This window comes from Xiphophorus hellerii, chromosome 2 (assembly GCF_003331165.1).
Source record: "Xiphophorus hellerii strain 12219 chromosome 2, Xiphophorus_hellerii-4.1, whole genome shotgun sequence".
Lineage (NCBI taxonomy): Eukaryota > Metazoa > Chordata > Actinopteri > Cyprinodontiformes > Poeciliidae > Xiphophorus > Xiphophorus hellerii.
The window spans coordinates 32,313,144-32,331,532 of record NC_045673.1 but is presented as its reverse complement, the minus strand read 5'-3'; the positions used below and the strand labels follow the sequence as shown (position 1 = coordinate 32,331,532).

The 18,389-nt window shown below is 40.7% G+C and overlaps 1 protein-coding gene across 3 annotated transcripts in view; it reads left to right on the top strand.

The window, feature by feature from the left end:
• The window catches only part of met (MET proto-oncogene, receptor tyrosine kinase), a 109,698-nt gene that overhangs the window by 50,462 nt on the left and 40,847 nt on the right, over window positions 1-18,389 (top strand). For 2 of the 3 annotated variants that reach the window (XM_032548112.1, XM_032548097.1), the window contains exon 11: window positions 15,846-16,061. In XM_032548112.1, coding sequence (XP_032404003.1) covers window positions 15,846-16,061 — 216 coding nt within the window. The remainder of the gene's footprint in view (window positions 1-15,845; window positions 16,062-18,389) is intronic. The other variant, XM_032548104.1, reaches the window with a different exon arrangement.

Genomic DNA, 18,389 nt, shown 5'->3' with positions numbered 1-18,389 from the left:
AAAATTACCAATAAATTCACAATTATGCTTTTGCGTAAGAAAGTGGGAACCTGTTGATTTTCCTCATCCGTGGAATCGTGAAAACTGGAGTGACTGATTCTGTGATAACTGGTGATTTGTGAAACCTTTATTTGTAAAAGAATAACTAATGATTTTTTTTTCTTCAGAAATGTCTTCAGTAAAACATTTCTGAAGCCTTGTCTAGTGAACTTAATCTGTATTGTTCCGTCCCAGGAGCTGGATGTATGAGGATTTGAGTTTTCTGTGTGTTTATTTTGGTTCCTGTGTCAGTTGGGTCTCCGTGTTGTCCTGTCTACCCCTTGATTGATACCACCTGTGTCTTGTTCACCTGATTACCCACCTTCTTCCTTGTCGGGTCCTCGTCTATCCAGTCATCAAAAGTCATTGTCTCTCGCTGCATTCCAGTTCTGAGCTCCTAGCCTTCTGCTAACCTGTGCTGCCTGGATTATTGTGCATTATTTTTCATTAAATCATCATTTCATTCTACAAACCTGAGTCCACTGCATTTACCTCACCACTCTACAACCGCATATCATGTCAGGATGTATGCCTACGCCATTATATTTCACCATAATGTCTTTCTAATGGAAGACATTCCGTCTGATCAAAGGTTTTAATCCAAAAGCCATGAGTTCATGTTTCCATACTCAGCAAAAATCCCTGCTGTGGAATTTGTCCTGTCATGAGTATCTTTATTTGCAGTCGAGAGCTTTTTTTTTTTTTGTTTTGTTTTGTTTTGTTTTTACCTTTGACTGATGACTTTCAGTTCATGAACTCAGCTTGGTTGGGTCTTTTCCACATCTGAACTCAATTTGACTCAAAAAATGAAAATGGGAGCTAATAAACATTTCACTACCTCAGACACATGAATGTTATTCTCATTTTTAAAAAAAATAAAAATTGCATTCGAGAAAGCATTTCAGAAGAGAGAGAATTCCTGACGAAGGAAAACAGCTACAGTTTCAGACACACATGAGAGGACAGGAAATGGAAACTCCACAGTCTGATTCTGCAGGATCCAGCTGTCACCAGTGACTCACGCACAGTAGCAGAACCTCATGGCGCCGCTGGCTCCCCTCACCTCCACGGGGCCCAGCGCAGCCACTCGCAGCATTATGTCTGGGAAGCGTCATCTCTGCCTCAGCACAGCTGCTTTTTACACTCTCAGCCTGGAGCTGTTTGAAATTATTCAACCAGACGCACTCAAGACTTTCACCACGCTGCTTTTCAAGCCTCCAAAGTCGGCTGTGCTCAATTACAAAGGCAATGAAAAGGTGTTTAATGCATATAAAACCTCTCCCGGTTCATAAGTCCAAACAAAACTGGACTTGGTTTGAATCACATCTGTTCATGTGAGGGTCGTGCAAAAATGTCACTCTGACACAGGGGCGTCAAACTCCAGTGCTCAAGAGCTGCTGTCCTGCAGTTTTTAGATGTGCCACAGGTCCAAAACACTGGAATGAAATGGCTTAATTACCCCTTTCTTGTGTAGATCAGTTCTCCAGAGCCTTAATGACCTAATTATTCTGTTCAGGTGGTGCAGCAGAGACACATCTAAAGGTTGCAGGGCAGTGGCCCTGCAGGACTGGAGTTAGACACCTGTGCTCTGACAGTTCTGTCTTCCTTGTGTTTTCGTTTGTTTTCTGACAACAAAGGAATATAAACCTTAATCAGTCTATCAAGTTTATTTCTATATTACTTTTCCTCAACAAAGCATTTCAATGCTTTACATCGTTAAAATATAAAAACATCATCAATACATCACACAAGTGTTTCCATTACAAATGTGCACAAATCTTTCTCTATGTTCTCCTGATGTTGAAAAACACAATTTGATAGTTGCAGTGTTTCCATTAAATAAGAAATGAAATTGAAATCACACGTGAATACGCCTGTTTGTCATTAAAAATCATGGCAGTTATATAATATATGTAACTGCAATGTAATCAGCTCTCATCGTCTGTCTGCCTGTGAGCTGATGTGAAGCATTTTCGCCGTTTCTATGGCATCACAGCGACTAGTCTACTGGACTGTTGAAGTTGACTTTAAAAAATGTGAAGTCGTACAACCACTAGATTCAACATGTTGGAATGACACAACACTCTCTGGACTGCGTGATGCAGTGAGCGCTCAGGTGGAGCCAGCTGTCTGAAAAACAAACCATCATCTTCCAACCACTTCCTGTCGTCTTCTTTGTTGTTTCCGTAGTAACATCCGGATGCTGATCGCGTGACTTGTGTGATGCGAACAACGTGTTTCCATTGCAGTTTTACAAAATACACCTATTTCAATAAGGCCAAAAAACCCACTTTATCGTAGCAATAAAAAGTTTAAAAGTTTCCATTGAAAAATGTCAGTCTTTTGGCTTGTTTCCACTCAGCAAATTTATTTTCCTAATTACAATTTGTGCATTTCTACGGTTAATGGAAACATAGCTAAAGTTAAACATTACATTTTGTCAAGTGCAATCATTAATATTGTTACACAGCAAACATGTTGGTCAATGTTCCCTTTGTTACGGTTCCAGAGCAGCTTTAGCCTTGACTTAAAGCAGCTTGGCAGTTTTCTGGATGTTTGTTCCAGATTTGTGGCTCATAGAAGTAGGCCTGTCAAAATAACAAATTTTGCTGAGCAATTAATTGTCTCAAAAATTATTGCGATAAACGATAATATTGTTTGAAGACCTTTTTACACTGATTTAATGGAAATGACGTAATAATGCAATTTCATGCCAAAGATAGATGCACTTTATTTTCAAAAGAACACTAAACACTGGAACTGATAAACAAAACAAAATAAAATGGATTCTCAGTCTCCATTAACAAAAAATGTACTTGAATAAAAACTAAACAACATAAAGCCAAAGTGGAAATAAATACTGCATTCAACCAAAAGAGTGCAGATTATGAAGTCTGTATATTATGTTGCCCTTCAGTAATAATTAGATTTAAATAGAGAAGATGGGCACATCGACTACCTGATGCAATAGTTCACACTACATGATTTTTTTGCCCAGATTTTCCCCTTAAGACAATCTTAGAATGTTGGTCTTTTTGAGATTGTCGCTTTGCGATTTCGTAACCGATCATCCTGTAGTGTGTGGTGTGCTACGGTAGATCGTCTTGGCCACTCCGATCCAAATCAGGGGTTTTCCCGGACTGGGAGCTCTAACAGCCTGTTGAATGTGACAGGTAGACAATCAGAAAGCGGGGATTCCCTCCACACTTTCTGAGGGGAAATTACGGAGGGGAATCCCAAACAGCTGACACAGTGCAACCCCAAGTCCAGCAGACATTGGAGATGATATGTGGAAACAACATTAATGTTTATTCAACATTTCGTGCAAAGAATATAGAAATGACAAGAGGAGGAGTTGGAGCGAAATTGCTACCGCAGTAGCAGTACTGCGGTAGCAAAAAAAGTTACCGGGCGGGTTGATAAACCCGGTAAATTTTCAGCTGTTCTTCGTTAATGTGACATAAATAGGTTCTAATGATTTTCATTTGGTCAGGACTGACACTAGCCACATGCATTGCAGGTAGATTGTAGTAAAGCATTGATTAATGCCTGATTTTAAAATGAGTTAACTGGATGTTAACACGGATGTTTCGAGACTCACTCTAAGGAAGTGGAACAAAGCAAAAGGACAAGTGCAAAGAGCTATTTTCTGTAACTTTCTCTGCAGCATTTTTCTCCCCTCATAATGACAGCATGGCTGACTGAAGCGCCTTCTGTTAGAGCTGCCCGTGTTTCCTGGTTCACGCGGAGCGGGAAGGTGTGCCGCTGTTTGCCAAAGGGAGACGGTTTGAGGACACGCAGTGCCTTGTAATGATGCTATCTGTCATCCTGATGCACACGCTGCTGCAGGTTCAGTCAGGAGATAATAATATGCTCCGTAAACACAGACACACACACTCACTCTTCAAATAAGAGTTCCATCTCAAGTCTTTGTGATGGAATATCCTTTTTTATTGTCCTTACACACACACACACAGAGAGCCCACCCTCACTGTCTCGCGTTTCAGTTTCCCTTTCTCTGGTCGTTGACCTGTGTTCAGGTCAGCGGTTGATGGGTCTCAGGGGGGCTTAGGCTTCATTACACACCAACAATGAGGGCAAGCTGAAGTTAAAAGCTCTAAATTCAGGTTTATAATCCCAAGAATTCCGATGATCCCTCTCCAGCTGTTGTCATCGGTGCGTCTTTAATCGATTACTGCCGAGCCTCTCCAGTGGAACTGACGGACAACAGCAGCCACTCGGCGAAACTTCCGGGTGGGAACGAACCGTCTGCTCGAGCCGAGGCTAAACATTGAAGTGGTTCGCTCTGGACAAGAGTTGAACGGAGCCAGCAGCCGATATCGCTCTAAAAATACACAAACCGAAACGCTAGAATTGGTTTTTGTAAGTTATAATTAGCAGAACTCTGTGATGTGGCAGAATCTGTTGTTTTTAACTGTGTAGAGTTTAAGTGCAGTTGTTCAGATTCCAGCGCATGAACTCATGGTTTGGCCTGTTGTGGGGGTTTTTAGAGCATACAAAGCAACCAGAGTCATTTGATCACTTATTTGTGACCAGTAAAATATTGTCTAAGAAAGAGCAGCTAATTACTTTGAGTCATTGACTGCAGTAATCACTCACCTTAAGCATGATGCGACAGTGGAGAGAAACCACTTGGTTTTAGCAAGGAGAAACCTTCAGCAGGACCAGGATCAGTTTGTTTCATATTATACTGTCACAACATGGTGATCATTTTAACAAATATGTAAAAAACATTTTTTTAAAATAAAAGTTCCATACTTTAATACCCTGAAACCTCAAGTGCAGAACTGCTTTAACTGGAATTAATTTTATGTACATATATACAATTAAGTACAACTACACACCAGCCCGTAATGTAACTTCTGAGCTTTGTAAAATCCACCACTTTATCCCTAACCTGGGTCATGTGTAACCAGCGTATGTGAAACATGAGAACAGTTTCACTTTTATCTTATTCCAACCTGTGGCGCTGGTGTAGTAATGCATTTAATGGCTGAAACTGTACCTGCGGTGAAAGAAGTTGTCTGGTGTGGCAGCATGTTAAATTTACATCCTGATAGTCAGGGTTCGCTTCACCTTCAAGTTAGATTCAGTTCACTCTCAAAAAAGAAAAAAACCCTAAAGCTCTACAGCAGTTTTCTAATTTCCATTTAAAACTGGACCGAAACGTCAAAAGGTACATCAAGCTGTAGCCTAAAATGAGTCTGTCATTACTAATGATTTAGGAAGGGACTGTGTCCAACCGGGCCTCAGCTGTCGCTTGTTAAATTCCATCCAGTCAACAGGATGAGTTAGAGCTCATCCTGGGAAGTGACAGTATGAGTGTCTTATTGTCTTAACCTCTGGAAGTGGATGTTTCACAAATGAACATCCCAGAGGTAGCAGAGCGGTTAATGTGTTCACAAAGCTGACCTGGAGGGTTGGAGTCAGGTTAATGAACCAAGAGCTTGTTGGAGCTTCAGCAGACTGAGGTAAAGCACAAAACGCTGGCTAGCTTGATATCCGCTCCTCGGATCTGAGCTAAAGCCTGGTGATAGCTCACCCCAGCGTTCCCACAAGCATGAAAGAGACTTACGCTACCGTCTGTTATGAAAAGCCGGCACAATCGCAAAGCCAAAAAAAATAAAAGCCTATGTAGTATATCTACATGTATAGTACAAACACAAAAGGACAGGGGTGAAGTGAACCTTTCCCGTTGCCGCGGCAGGGCAGCAGGGCCTCGCTAATACAGATATCTGGGTTTGAACAGGAGCCTCAGCCATGGCCAGGCACCTGTCGCCTCAACTCATGTTTGTTTCGTGTCAGGCTCTTCTTCCTTTCTTTTCCCAGCAGACTAAATCCTCCCAGCTGACACCTGAATAATGCATGAACCTCCGTTCCTTTCCCATGCCCCCCCTCCCAGATTCTCTTTCATTCCTAAGCTACTCTATGAGTGTAACATACCTACTATCATTAGCATCATTTATAATAAGCTTACATCATACCAGCGTTATTATGTATGTTGATTTTAACCTTACAGGATTACCAAAATGAAAAAAACAACAAACAAAATAATTTGGATTTTGAACGCAGCTGGTAGTGTTCTGACTAAAACCAGGAAGATGGAGCAAAACACCCACTTCTACGGTCCTTCCCCTGAGAGAAGAGACTTTAAACTACTGTTCAGAAATCACTGAACGGCTTAAAGATCTGCTGTTGTTGTATCAACCTTCCAGACCTCTCAGATATTCTGGTTCTGGTTCTGCTCTGCATCCCTAGAACCAGCATCAAACACGAAGAAGCAGCATTCAGCTTCTATGCACCACAAATCTGGAACAAACTCCTAGAAAACTGCAAAACATCCAAAACACTGAAGCAACTTTTAACCCCCCTGTTTAGAGTTGCTTCAGAACCTTAAGAAATGCAACACTGACCAACATATCTGATGTGTGATGATGCACTTGACAAAAAAGTAATTTTCTCTGGTTAACTGTATGGTGTGTTCTATTTATCTTTTTATAATTGATTGATTAAGATGCAGAGTGGTATTTTGACTTTTGACACTGAAATCTCCATGTTTTTCCTTCAAAATTTCTAAGATTAATCTCAAAATTTCTGAGTTTTCCTTGGAGGATGTTTGCTACTTTTTTTTCTATCTACAATGGCCTCAACTCGCCATCATACATAGCTGATTGTTCGCTGCAGCCGATAGTGAGGCGATCAGAGGAGGTCATGGAAACATCCTTACTGTCTGTCAGACATCTGTTGTCAGACTCGTCGCAGCCTCCAAGTACAGTTTTCACTTTGCTGCCGTCAGGTGAACAGCGTCATGACGTCAAAAGCAAAACAACGGGACGGCTTTTCGCCTCGGTCCGCTGAAAGGCTGAGCTGCTGTTCACATTATGTCCGGTTATCTCCGCGTTTTCTGTCCTAACAATCTGTAATAGATACGTCCATTCATGTGCAATGACAAATAAAATATCGTCAAAAATAAGGAAGTGTGAAATCCATAACAATCTACAGTAAAGGAAACAGAGTCAAACTTATAAATCACTCTAGATTTGACAAATGCTTTTGTTGCAACTCTCCAGCTTTTTTTTCTGCTAACGATCCTTGGGGGTCGGCAGAGATTCGGGGATGGCTGCTTCTCTCATCACCCTCACAGTTGAGCTCCGGTCCGGCTAGCTGCTCCCGCTCAGCCAGCCAGCAATTGTATTTACAGCTGCTCCCGGCTTCGTCTGCCTATCGGAGCAGACAGCGACCGAACAATGAAAATGACTGAGGTTTCCTCTAATTCACTGGGTATTTTTCCTTTCTGCTGTCCCCAGGGGAGGCGGCGCGGAGCGGGCTGGCGGTGGCCCGCCGTACCGTAGGGCCCGTTTGTTTCTCCGCTGGTATGAGTCGGGTTTACTGGACTGTTTTGGTTCCTGCTTGTGCTGCCCCTTACACACATAAACACAGTCATTTTTTTATGCCTGCGTGGTTTCGGCCTGTTTGTGAGCGTCCATCTGGACTGCCACGGCTCGCTCCGGGTGTCAGAGGTTTCAGCCGTACAGGAAGTGCTGCTGCTGTCAGTGTCTCTGTGGGGAGGAAGAAAACGGACCCGAGTGCTCGTAGTGAGATTTTAGCCAGTTCGCAAAGTACTTTTGAGTTCCACTTTGCAGAATCCAGCTTTAATACATATGACCTTGTTTATATTTCTCCTTTGTAAAGAAAAGTTTTATTTTCACAAAATAATTCGAAATGTAATTTTAAGGCCAGCCTGAGATTTTTTTGACACGTTCAGAGGATAGACAGCAGTAGTGTTTCCATTGGTCATATAATTGTGCCTTTTGACACTTCTAAAATAAATTAGATTAATGGAAACACAAAATAATTCTTGTTTTTCAATAAAACCTTTTGGCATTATGCTCATTCGGCTGTATCAAAACTGCAATGGAAACACGTTTTTCACACCACAAGAGTCACATGATCAACAACCAGATGTTGCCACTGGCGCAAAAGAAGACGACAGGAAGTAGCTGGAGGATGATGTTTTTTAATGACTTAATTTTTCCATTAGACTTTAATGACTAATGAAAAAAACTTAATCAGGTGGGATTTTAGTTGTTTATTTTATTTAATGGAAACACTAGAAAGGAGACTGATGGATGTGATGAGAGAGGACAGGGAGTTATTTGGAGTGAAGATAGAGGATGTAGAGGACAGCATGGAATGAAGACAGACAATTTGTCCAAAGAGAAGGAGAAGAACTGTAATCAAATATAAACCATTATTGCGTAAAAACTGCTTTCCTTCCTGGTATAATCAGTCATTTGTTCTACACTTTGGTTCATACAGAGTCTGGAACCTCTACTATTGAGAAACGATGACTTTCTATTGAAGTTTAAAATGATTGGATCTGATTTTAGCCAATCGTTAACGTCTTGACATATGTAAGGCAACAGTTTGAACGTGAAGGAATCCCATATGGAGCACTGAAGAGAGATGAGAATCGAGAGGAACTGTATATAAAGGCATTGGGTAAATTCACCAAAAAATGCCACAACAATCATTATTAAAAAAATGAACCCAATTAGGGAGATTTTCATTGAAATAATTAAAATATATCTTTTTTGAAACAAGTTATTTTTGTTCACCAAGCAACCGAGTACAGGTGTCATTGCTTGTTGTCAAAAGTTAAAGGAAGCACATCGATCTCAACAGTGTTTCTTTTTTTTAACCTCTCATACATGTAGGTTATTGACTGCTGAATGCATGTAAACATGTTGCCTCCAGCAGAGCAAATATAAGCACTGATCTTTCAGCACGCACACACACCAGCATGCTTTCTCCTGTCCTGATGGTAACAGTAACCCATGTTTACATTGTGTGACTGAATTACTACAGTTGTCATGGAAGCCTGTCCACTAAACTGATAAGAAGATGTAGGATGCAGGTAGTGTAAGCACTACTACTGCTACAGTTGAGCAACGTATTGCTTAAGAGACCTGACATTGAAAAACTGTAGCAGAAAAAAGGACACTAATGACTTAAATGGCTTTTATATATAACTGCAATATGTTTATTTTCTCATGACTGGCCAGTAGAGATAAGGACATCTTTTTAAAAATACAATAATATGAAAAAATCAAATGAAATTAGGCATTCACTTCTTGATACAGAATTACAGTGCCACTAAAACACCAACCATTAGTGGGTGCACAGATTAATCAGCCGGCCGATTAATCTGTACTGATTTCCTTAATTTTGGGAGATTGTTGACTGACTGATACTTACACGTGAATCCAATCTTGTCCCCCGATCTTATCTACCTCAACAAAGATTTAAAAATCAGCCACTGTCCTCTTCTGTTTTCTGCTGAGAGATATTTGTCTGACAGACTGCCACACCAAGTCATTTCAGGAAAAAAAATCAGCATCAACCAAAATCGGAACCAGCAGGTCAGGTTTTTTAAAGATCAGTAAAACTGCAGTTGGTGCAGCCCTACCAAATATTGTTACGAAGAAGAGGATTTATCAGCAGGATCATTGAACAACATTCTTTGCAACACATAGAGGATTTAGACATCAATCAAATCAATCAAATTTTATTTGTATAGCACATTTCAGCAGCAAGGCATTTCAAAGTGCTTTACATCATTACACAGAAACACAATGCAACATAGAATCAACAATCAAAACGCAGCATTAAGTCAAGTTCCATCAATAAATTTGTAATTGATCACATTTCAAATACAATTCTAAACAGGTGGGTTTTTAGTTGAGATTCAAAAGAAGTCAGTGTTTCAGCTGTTTTACAGTTTTCTGGAAGTTTGTTCCAAATTTGTGGTGCATAGATGCTGAAAGCTGCTTCTCCTCGTTTGGTTCTGGTTCTGGGGATGCAGAGCAGACCAGAACCGGAAGACCTGAGAGGTCTGGAAGGTTGATACAACAACAGCAGATCTTTAATGTATTGTGGTGCTAAGCCGTTCAGTGATTTGTAAACTAACAGCAGTATTTTAAAGTCTATTCTTTGAGCTACAGGGAGCCAATTCAACTTATGTTGAACACTTCTTCAGGGTTTTCCCCTGTGTATTATAAGATTGGTGGCCCGCCATGCTTTACTAGCGCAGAGATCTGACAGTCTCGTCCCATTAACTCCAGCAACCAAAACAGTTTCTGTGACTCTTATTAAAAACTCAACAGACACAAAATGGAAGACTAACTAAAGCCACATTAGCAGCATTAAATTAAATCTCCTGTTTGTTGCCAGTGGCGCCGGATTTTTGAGGTGGAGGGCCCATGGGGTGTTTCGTCACCTCTGTTACGCTGAATGTCAGGCCCGCGCACTTGTTCAATTGATAAGATGGCACCTGTCAATCAATTCAGTCGCAATCTGTCCCGATGTAAACAGTAAACACCCCTTACCTGGAGGGCAGTGTTTTTGGGTGTGCCATGCGCTGCAGTCTGGCTAGATTTGATGATTGTTTGCTATTAAATGCGCTGTGGTCATAGAGATTTGGTGGGAAATAATCAGAAAAAAATGTTAAGTTGTCAGTGGGGAACATGCAGAAGGCAGCTTTACACAGTGCATTTAGATGGCGGAATGGACTTTATTCCATTTTCCAAACTGGAGTCTGGAAAAATGTAAAAGAGGATAAATGCCTGCAGCCAACCTAAGAACAGCTGAATACAGATCGACGGTATTAAAACACCATGTTTGTATGAAGGTTTTGTCATCATTACCTCATTGGTGTGAAGGCACCAGTATCGGGTTAAACAGTTGTCCAACCGGGTGACCCGTTAGCTCTTCAGTTTGCCAAAACACACACACACCCGCACACCCACCCCCACCCACACACACTCACACACACAAAAAGCTCATAAACCGGCGACCCGCCAGAACCGCGCACACGGTAAAAAGCTCTGGCAGGATCCAAACGACTGATCTTAGAACTATGGGAGGATTCAAACTCCGCTCATTCATTTTTAGCTTACAGAAAATCGCCAAGCCGCCAAATTTACAAAAGTAAACTGACCAATAACATTTAGGCTTTGTGCGGACCTCCAGGACTCACACAGACTCGCTACATACAAGATGTTTTGACACAATAGATCTTTTTTTTCTCCTAAATGTTGTTAATACTAAATACTGTAGGTTAGATAATTAAAAATATATATATATTCTTTAATGTTTTACTTAAAGGAAAATCTCAAGATACACAGTGCGTACAGCTGCGGGCGCCCTATGCTCAGCTACTTATTACATTAAAAATGTGCACAATACAGCCACAGGATAGATAGATAGATAGATAGATATGACAAAAATCACGACTGGTCAAATATTTGGAACATTAAAAAAAATAAATAAATAAAATAGATGTCAAATATCCTCCAGCAATGCCAGTTTGGAGCAGCAGGACAACCTAATGGTTCCAGCGTATCATCACGTTACGGCGCAGCAGCGCTATCTGGATGTTGGGGGTCTAAAACCAAAAGGCAGCGCAGATTATATTTGCTGCATGTTCCACAAATTGTGCGGGAAAGAGATGTCTGAGTGGGACAGATAACCAGCCAGACTGCTGACAATATTTTTGCATTAAAAACAAAATGAAAAACAACATGAGTAAACTTTAATGTGCCTGTTATTTAGCTGACAAAAATGAATTTCAACAGCCAACAGAGACCTGAGAACGATCAGCAGCCATTGATATTTATGGCTACTGATGAATGATTGGCTTTTGGAAGCAAGTCCACCTCGCTGCAGCAAACAGAAAGGGGCGGGGATGGACCACTGTCAGTCTCATACCTTATTTGGAAATGGGACCATTGCACTCCGGAAGTGAAGGGGGCGCTATTTCCTATATTATCCGCAGTCTCCCGTTTTATTTTCCTTTGAAATCTGTGATATAGCTTCATTCAAGGATTTTCACTCTCAGCATGCATTTGAACTTCTCTCTTTTATTTACTTCAGCGCAGCTCACAGTTTTTAACAAATTCCGTAGCTTTCTGTGTACTTCTAAATCTGCTCCTTGTGGTAACACAACTAATATAATTATGTCACTAAATGAGAATACTACAACATCTTTATTTACTATTAATTTCGCCATTACTGGCAACGTAAAAGATAAATTATCTTCTAACACACCATATTTTTCCATTTTCTTCAGGATGTAGAGCTAATTAGGTGACATAAACAATACCTTTATACATTATAAATAATATCTATATATCGCCATCAATTATAGGAGGAACAAAAGAAATAAGACATGAAAAACAACATGATCAACTATAATAAAAGTACCATTTACAATGTATACATAAGAAATTTAACTGAGCAAAAGTCAATAAACAAATTAATTAGGTTCACGGACGAATAACCCGGGTTGTTAAACAGATATAATCAATAATTCACATTTTTATTTTTACTGTGCCATGTATATTATTCTGAGACTTTTTGTTGGTAGAGTCTTATATATAGGAAAAATATGGCTAAACAATTTAGTCTTCCAAGGTGGAAATGTTTCTTCGACACTAAAACGATAAAATAAAACTCTTTCATAAAATCACGATATCAATAGTTTGTGCATCGAGTAAAACACTTAGCATGCTATAGGTAAATGCTATAATTTAGTTTGGCTAAGAATAATTATTACACTGTCAATAAATCACTTCTAATAAATGTTCTATAGTTACCAGATGAACACAATAAGGCCTTCATGAGCTCAAACTTTTACCTACTGTTTTACCTGCCACTGAAAGTTTTCTTTAAAAATTGTCTGGTAGTCTGCAGCTCATGTGACCAAACCAGCTGAAAAGATGAAAAGTTAAAACACTCAACAGTTAAAACTTGAGATGAGTTAAAAGTCAAGTTAAAATGTTAAGTTTTAACATTTTAACTCAACCACCTCTACCTAACTAGAGGTTGTACACAAACTCTAGTTAGGTAACCCCAAGATCACTGGGTCTTCTAAAAAGATAGTCTGTGAAAATATTCCTTAAAAATATAGCCAGTGTTTTCTACAAAAATGAGCTGACTGTCCAGGAATAACCCGGGGTATTTAAAATTAGCCACAGTTTCAACAGGTTGGCCATCGTGTGAAACTGGAACCACTTTCAGGTTTTGTTTATGTCATTTAATTAGCTCTACTTCCTAAAGGAAATGAAAAGGTATGGTGTTTTGTGAGGGACTTTATCTTTTACGGTTCCAGTAATGCCAGAATTAATAAGAAATAATAAAGACGTTGTGGTATGCTGACTTAGTAATGTAATTATATTAGTTGTGTTACCACCCCTACGCCAGTAGAGGCAGTAGCAGGCCCGAAAAGATGCGACTAAGGAGCAGATTTAGAAGTACACAGAAAGCTACGGAATTTGTTAAAAACTGTGAGCTGCGCTGAAGTAAATAAAAGAGAGAAGTTCAAATACATGTTGAGAGTGAAACTCCTTCCTAAAGATGAAGCTATATCACAGATTTCACAAGAAAATAAAAACGGGAGACCGCGGAAAATATAGCAAATAGCGCCCCCTTCACTTCCGGAGTGCAATGGTCCCATTTCTAAATAAGGTATGAGACTGACAGTGGTCCGTCCCGCCCTTCCTGTTTGCTGCAGCGAGGTCCTTCTCGCTCTGGGCAAAGTGTAGGTGAGCATTTGATCTGGACCCATAAATGGACATGGGCCCTATGTCTTTTTTTTTCATCCCAACGTCATTAGAAAGAAAACATCGTCACAGTTCTATAAATGGTGACAAATACAGAAATCTCGTTTAATTTTTAGTCAGAATTGGTTTAGACCTGGACCGGAAAAGAGTCCAAGCCTTTTTTCAGATGTCAGACCGGTTCATGACATCTGAACTGGTGTCATGAACCGGTGCTGTGTGTAAATGGCATCTTCGTGTGTAAACGAAGCTGCCGCATGTGTGTAAACCTTTGGGTGACTGTTATGATCTGGAGCCTTAGGTTTGGTCCAAATCTCAGTGCTGTAGGTTTTATCTGTACCTCTGTCTGCATACAAACACAGAGAGATGTCAGCCATGAATTGTCAGAGTTGTGTGAAGCCTGTGTAAATGTCTGGCGGAACCAGCGGATGGGCAGGGCAGGGCCATAAAGTGGGGGCAAAGGCCCCCTTAGACCCCTGTTCCGGCGCCTATATTTGTTGCACATCTCTGCGCAGTGCAGCAGCTTTAACTCATCATTCAGAACCGGTCCAAGGCTGTATGAGGCCTTGAGCAGAATTTAACTTTGATAATTGGGGTCCCTCTTGCTGCTAAAATCATCAGCATCTCTAACAGCTTCTGTGTTCGATTTAATCTGGGAGAGGGAGAGTAGTTTAATTGGCCAACCTAAAAAGCAATAAATTGTAATTGCAGTTTACTAATGTGTATTTGTGAACAAACAGAGCTCAAACTCAAAGATTAAACTCACAGCATCAGATTGTTGCTATGGCAACAAAACATTCCAACTATGAATACTGTTCTTTGAAGTTTTACAAAGTAAACTTGCCAGCGCCTTTAACACCATTGATAAATGGTCAATAAATAAATGTTACATTTATGTATCTGTGGTCTGTGTTAAAATATTAGCATTTATGTGGCCCCTGAAGCCCTGGGGGCCTGATAGAGCCGCTGACTTAATTTGGATTAAACAGAAGTGCAAACAATTGATTTTCATTTAATTGTATTTTTTGATTTGTTGTTTTAGACTAGTTGTGGGTTTAAATATCGTTTCACTGGCGATGTTTTCCTGTAACATATAATTATCCAGTATTATTTTTACATTTCCTGTCAACTTAACATCTTTTAATACAAAAACATGGTGGACCACCTCGACGCCCCGACCACTGGGCTTAGCAAGTTTTCTGGGGGAAACCCTGCTTCTTAATATAAAGCCGTGACATTCATGCTGGACGACATCATAATACAAAAATACTAAACAGATACTCCACTAAACCGTTGCACAGCAACCAGTTGCAACTCATTTTAAAAGGTTTTTATTACCAGAATAAAGTCATAGCATTAGCAGGGTAACGATGCAATATAACTAGAAGAAAGTCGCACAAAGGTGTTTTAAGAAGAGAAAAGTTTTGATAGAGTTATTAATGTTTCATGTGACCAGCTTGTCAAGACCGTATGGTTCTTTCTTTCAAATAGTTACAAAGTCCTGTTACTGATAATTTGATGTTGATGTGTGGATTAAAACGATTTTATTCTCGTCTTATTACGACGTTGTTCTGCAAATATTATGGATTTATTCTCGAATAATTTCAAAGTTATTCTACGATGTTTTTCTCACAGTATTTTATTTTGTGTTACTTTTTTCTCATAATATTATCACTTTGTTCTCATAATTACAATTTTATTCTCGCACAACTTTCTTCTCATACTATGACACTCTTGTACAACGTATGTGTGACGGTTTAATTTTTTGATTGTGCTGTTTTAGAGGAAGGGAAGACTTTTCATAAAATGTAAAACTCCCCATCAGTCATTGAACTGTCATGATACATTCGTTGACTAGAATCTGTTCTGCTTTTTGTGTTTTCCCTCCTAATCGAACGAAACACGTGAAAATGAATACGTCATCATCAAAACGTTCTGCTTCCCATCCTGTAACATGTTTGTTTCTTACATGGAGGTCCAAATGTGGACAAAAACTGTGAAGCCAGCATGAGATAAAACGCTCAGGCAGCAGCTGTTGCCTTGTGTAATGTGTTTGGTGCAAATAAGAAGTTGCCAAACTGAGAACACAAACATCATTGTTTTTGGGGGGTTTTGTCCTTTCTAGCATTTCTATTTGTCTAACATTGCTGTATGCATCCTCTTCAGAGCTGTGTGTACGGTGAAAACCGGACCTCCATCCAGTGCACCACGCCTTCTCTGGCTAAGCTACCTCTGCAGCCGCCGGTGGTCACCAAGGTGGCATTTGTCTTGGATGGCTACTTGACAGACCAGAAGGACCTGATCTATGTGGAGGACCCCCTGTTCCAGGACCCCAAACTGACATCCAAGGACAACAAGAGCATCGTGGAGCTCAAAGTGAGGGTGCTTACATTGTTTTTTTTCGTTCTATTTTTAAACGTGTCCTGTCCGGTGGTGTGGCACTCAGAATTGTTGTCGGCGTGTCGAGGTCAGACCCGACAGATTTACTTTCATGAGTGGAGCATTACAGCATTATATGCTCCTCTTGATATTAATGTGAAACATTTTTAGAATTTTCTTTGGTTTTATTTATAATGAACATGGGCACACAAAAGAAAGGAGAAAAGAAAGTTTAAAAGAAAAGAGGAGAAAAAAGAGAAATGAGAGAGTATAGAGAGAACACAAGTCAACAGGTTCTGACTCTAAACCTGCAGAAAGAGAAAACAAAACCAAGAAACCAGAACAACAAGCAAACATACAAATATATATAATAAGAATTGTAACCCACCACCAGCCTAACGTTTGGTTTTTATGTTTGGTTCATTATGTTCACTAATTAGGGGACTTCTGAATGTTAATGTTTGCCTTGGAGTTTATTTCAGGGGTTCACCTTACAAGTTTGTGGTTGTAAAGTCTTAAGACGTGAAAATGTTTTGCGAGACCTCCTAAGAACAACTTCTTCAGCAAACTGGAGAACAGCCGAGATCGGTTACAGAACAGTAAACCTTGGCGAGGTTCTTGTTTTACATCCCTTTGAGAGAAACAGGTGCAAAACTAGAAATACTGCTGAAAATGTTATGGATGTCGAGTAAAAGAAAATCTCGGATTTATGAGCCGTGGCAAATTTCAAAAGCAGATGCACATGCTGCCCACCGTGACCAATGCCAACACTACCAAGAGTTCGCAGAATGGGTTGTTTGACTGTCCAGAGTCAGGAGCCAGGTCAAAGTTCACACACACACACGCACACACCCGCACACCCACCCACACACACAGGTCATTGCCCCGTACCTCACAGTCCTCACACACATTCACACGTCCAGGAGACCAGGTCAAGCTGGGAAGGAAACAATACAGAAAGAAAAACAGGAAGCGGGGTCTGTTTCCCATCGCTTGGCCCCGCCCCATCTCTCCTCCACGGCTGTAGCTCTGGTTGTGTGCTCTCCGTTCACTAGCATTGTTCTGGCTGAGGTCAAACCTCTTGACATATTAACGCCGCTTTTCAAACAGGCCACAGTCCCCAGACCCCGTTTTAGCAACACAATGAAATACATTTTTCTCCACTTTTTTTTTGTCTGCAGCCTAACAGTTTGTGGCAGCTGTGCTGAGCCTCTCACATAGAACCCACACTGCTCTGTTTTTTTTTTTTTTTTTTGGTCCTCTCCTTCTTTCCCAGACGTGACCTTGGTCCCCATACTAAAACCACCAGCCTAACATGTATCCCCTCCTCACCCCATAGGGGGGCATATCTTCTCACCAAGAGGGAGGGGCTGGTTGGGGGGGATGGTAAAAGTCAAAGCACCGCAACAAGCCACATTAACCAGCATCTGATAACCCCGGCCTCTGGTGTAAAGGCCTCATTAAGCGCCATGTGATAACGCCAGCCTCAAAATTTTTAGCAAACAGCCGCACAAAACAGCATTTACCTGTGACTGACAGTTCTGCGCTCGCATGCCAAAACATGAAAAACCCAAGTTGCTGGTCTTGGCTCAGAACCAGTCGGTTATCGCTGCCGATCTGCATGTGGGAGCCTCAGGAAACTCACTTCTAATTATAATCCTGACAGCTTATTTTCAGGGACTGTTATCACTGTGACACTTTCTTCTGACTTTGCCTTCTCTCCGCACAACGCTTGTATCCCATGAACTTGCCCTAGTGAGCGGCTCGGTATGAGCTCAAAATGTGCTTCGCGTTTATGTGCATCAGAAAATGTGTGTGTGTGTCTGTGTGTAGGCGTGCGTGCGTGTGCAGGAACAGGTGCAAGACTCCACTCTGTGTCAAATTGGAAAATCCCAAACTGTCACGCGAGGAATGTGATCGTTCGCTTTATTGCCCCGTGCAGCACTCAGAAAACTGTGTTTCTGTTCAGGCCTGTGACAGGGAGAGAGAAACAAAGGATGACAGACAAGAAAAGTCAAACAGAAGAGAATTAGAGGAGACAGGAAAGAGAAGGATGCTCTGTGTTTTCTCATAGCGTGAAACGCTCCGTCAAACTTCATTACTTAAATCCAAACACTGCTGGTGTGTGTGCCTCCAGTCCCACACAGTGTGTTTCTGTTGCACAGATTATTATGTATTATTCAAATTCGATTATTTCAGTTAATTCCCTTTTGAAATGGCAGCTGTTTGGCTAGACATGATGAAACTGCAGCTCACTTCTCCTAAATTTACAAAAAGAAAGAAAACGACAGGTACTCTTCATTTGGGTGCTGGTTACTTTGGTTATGTTTT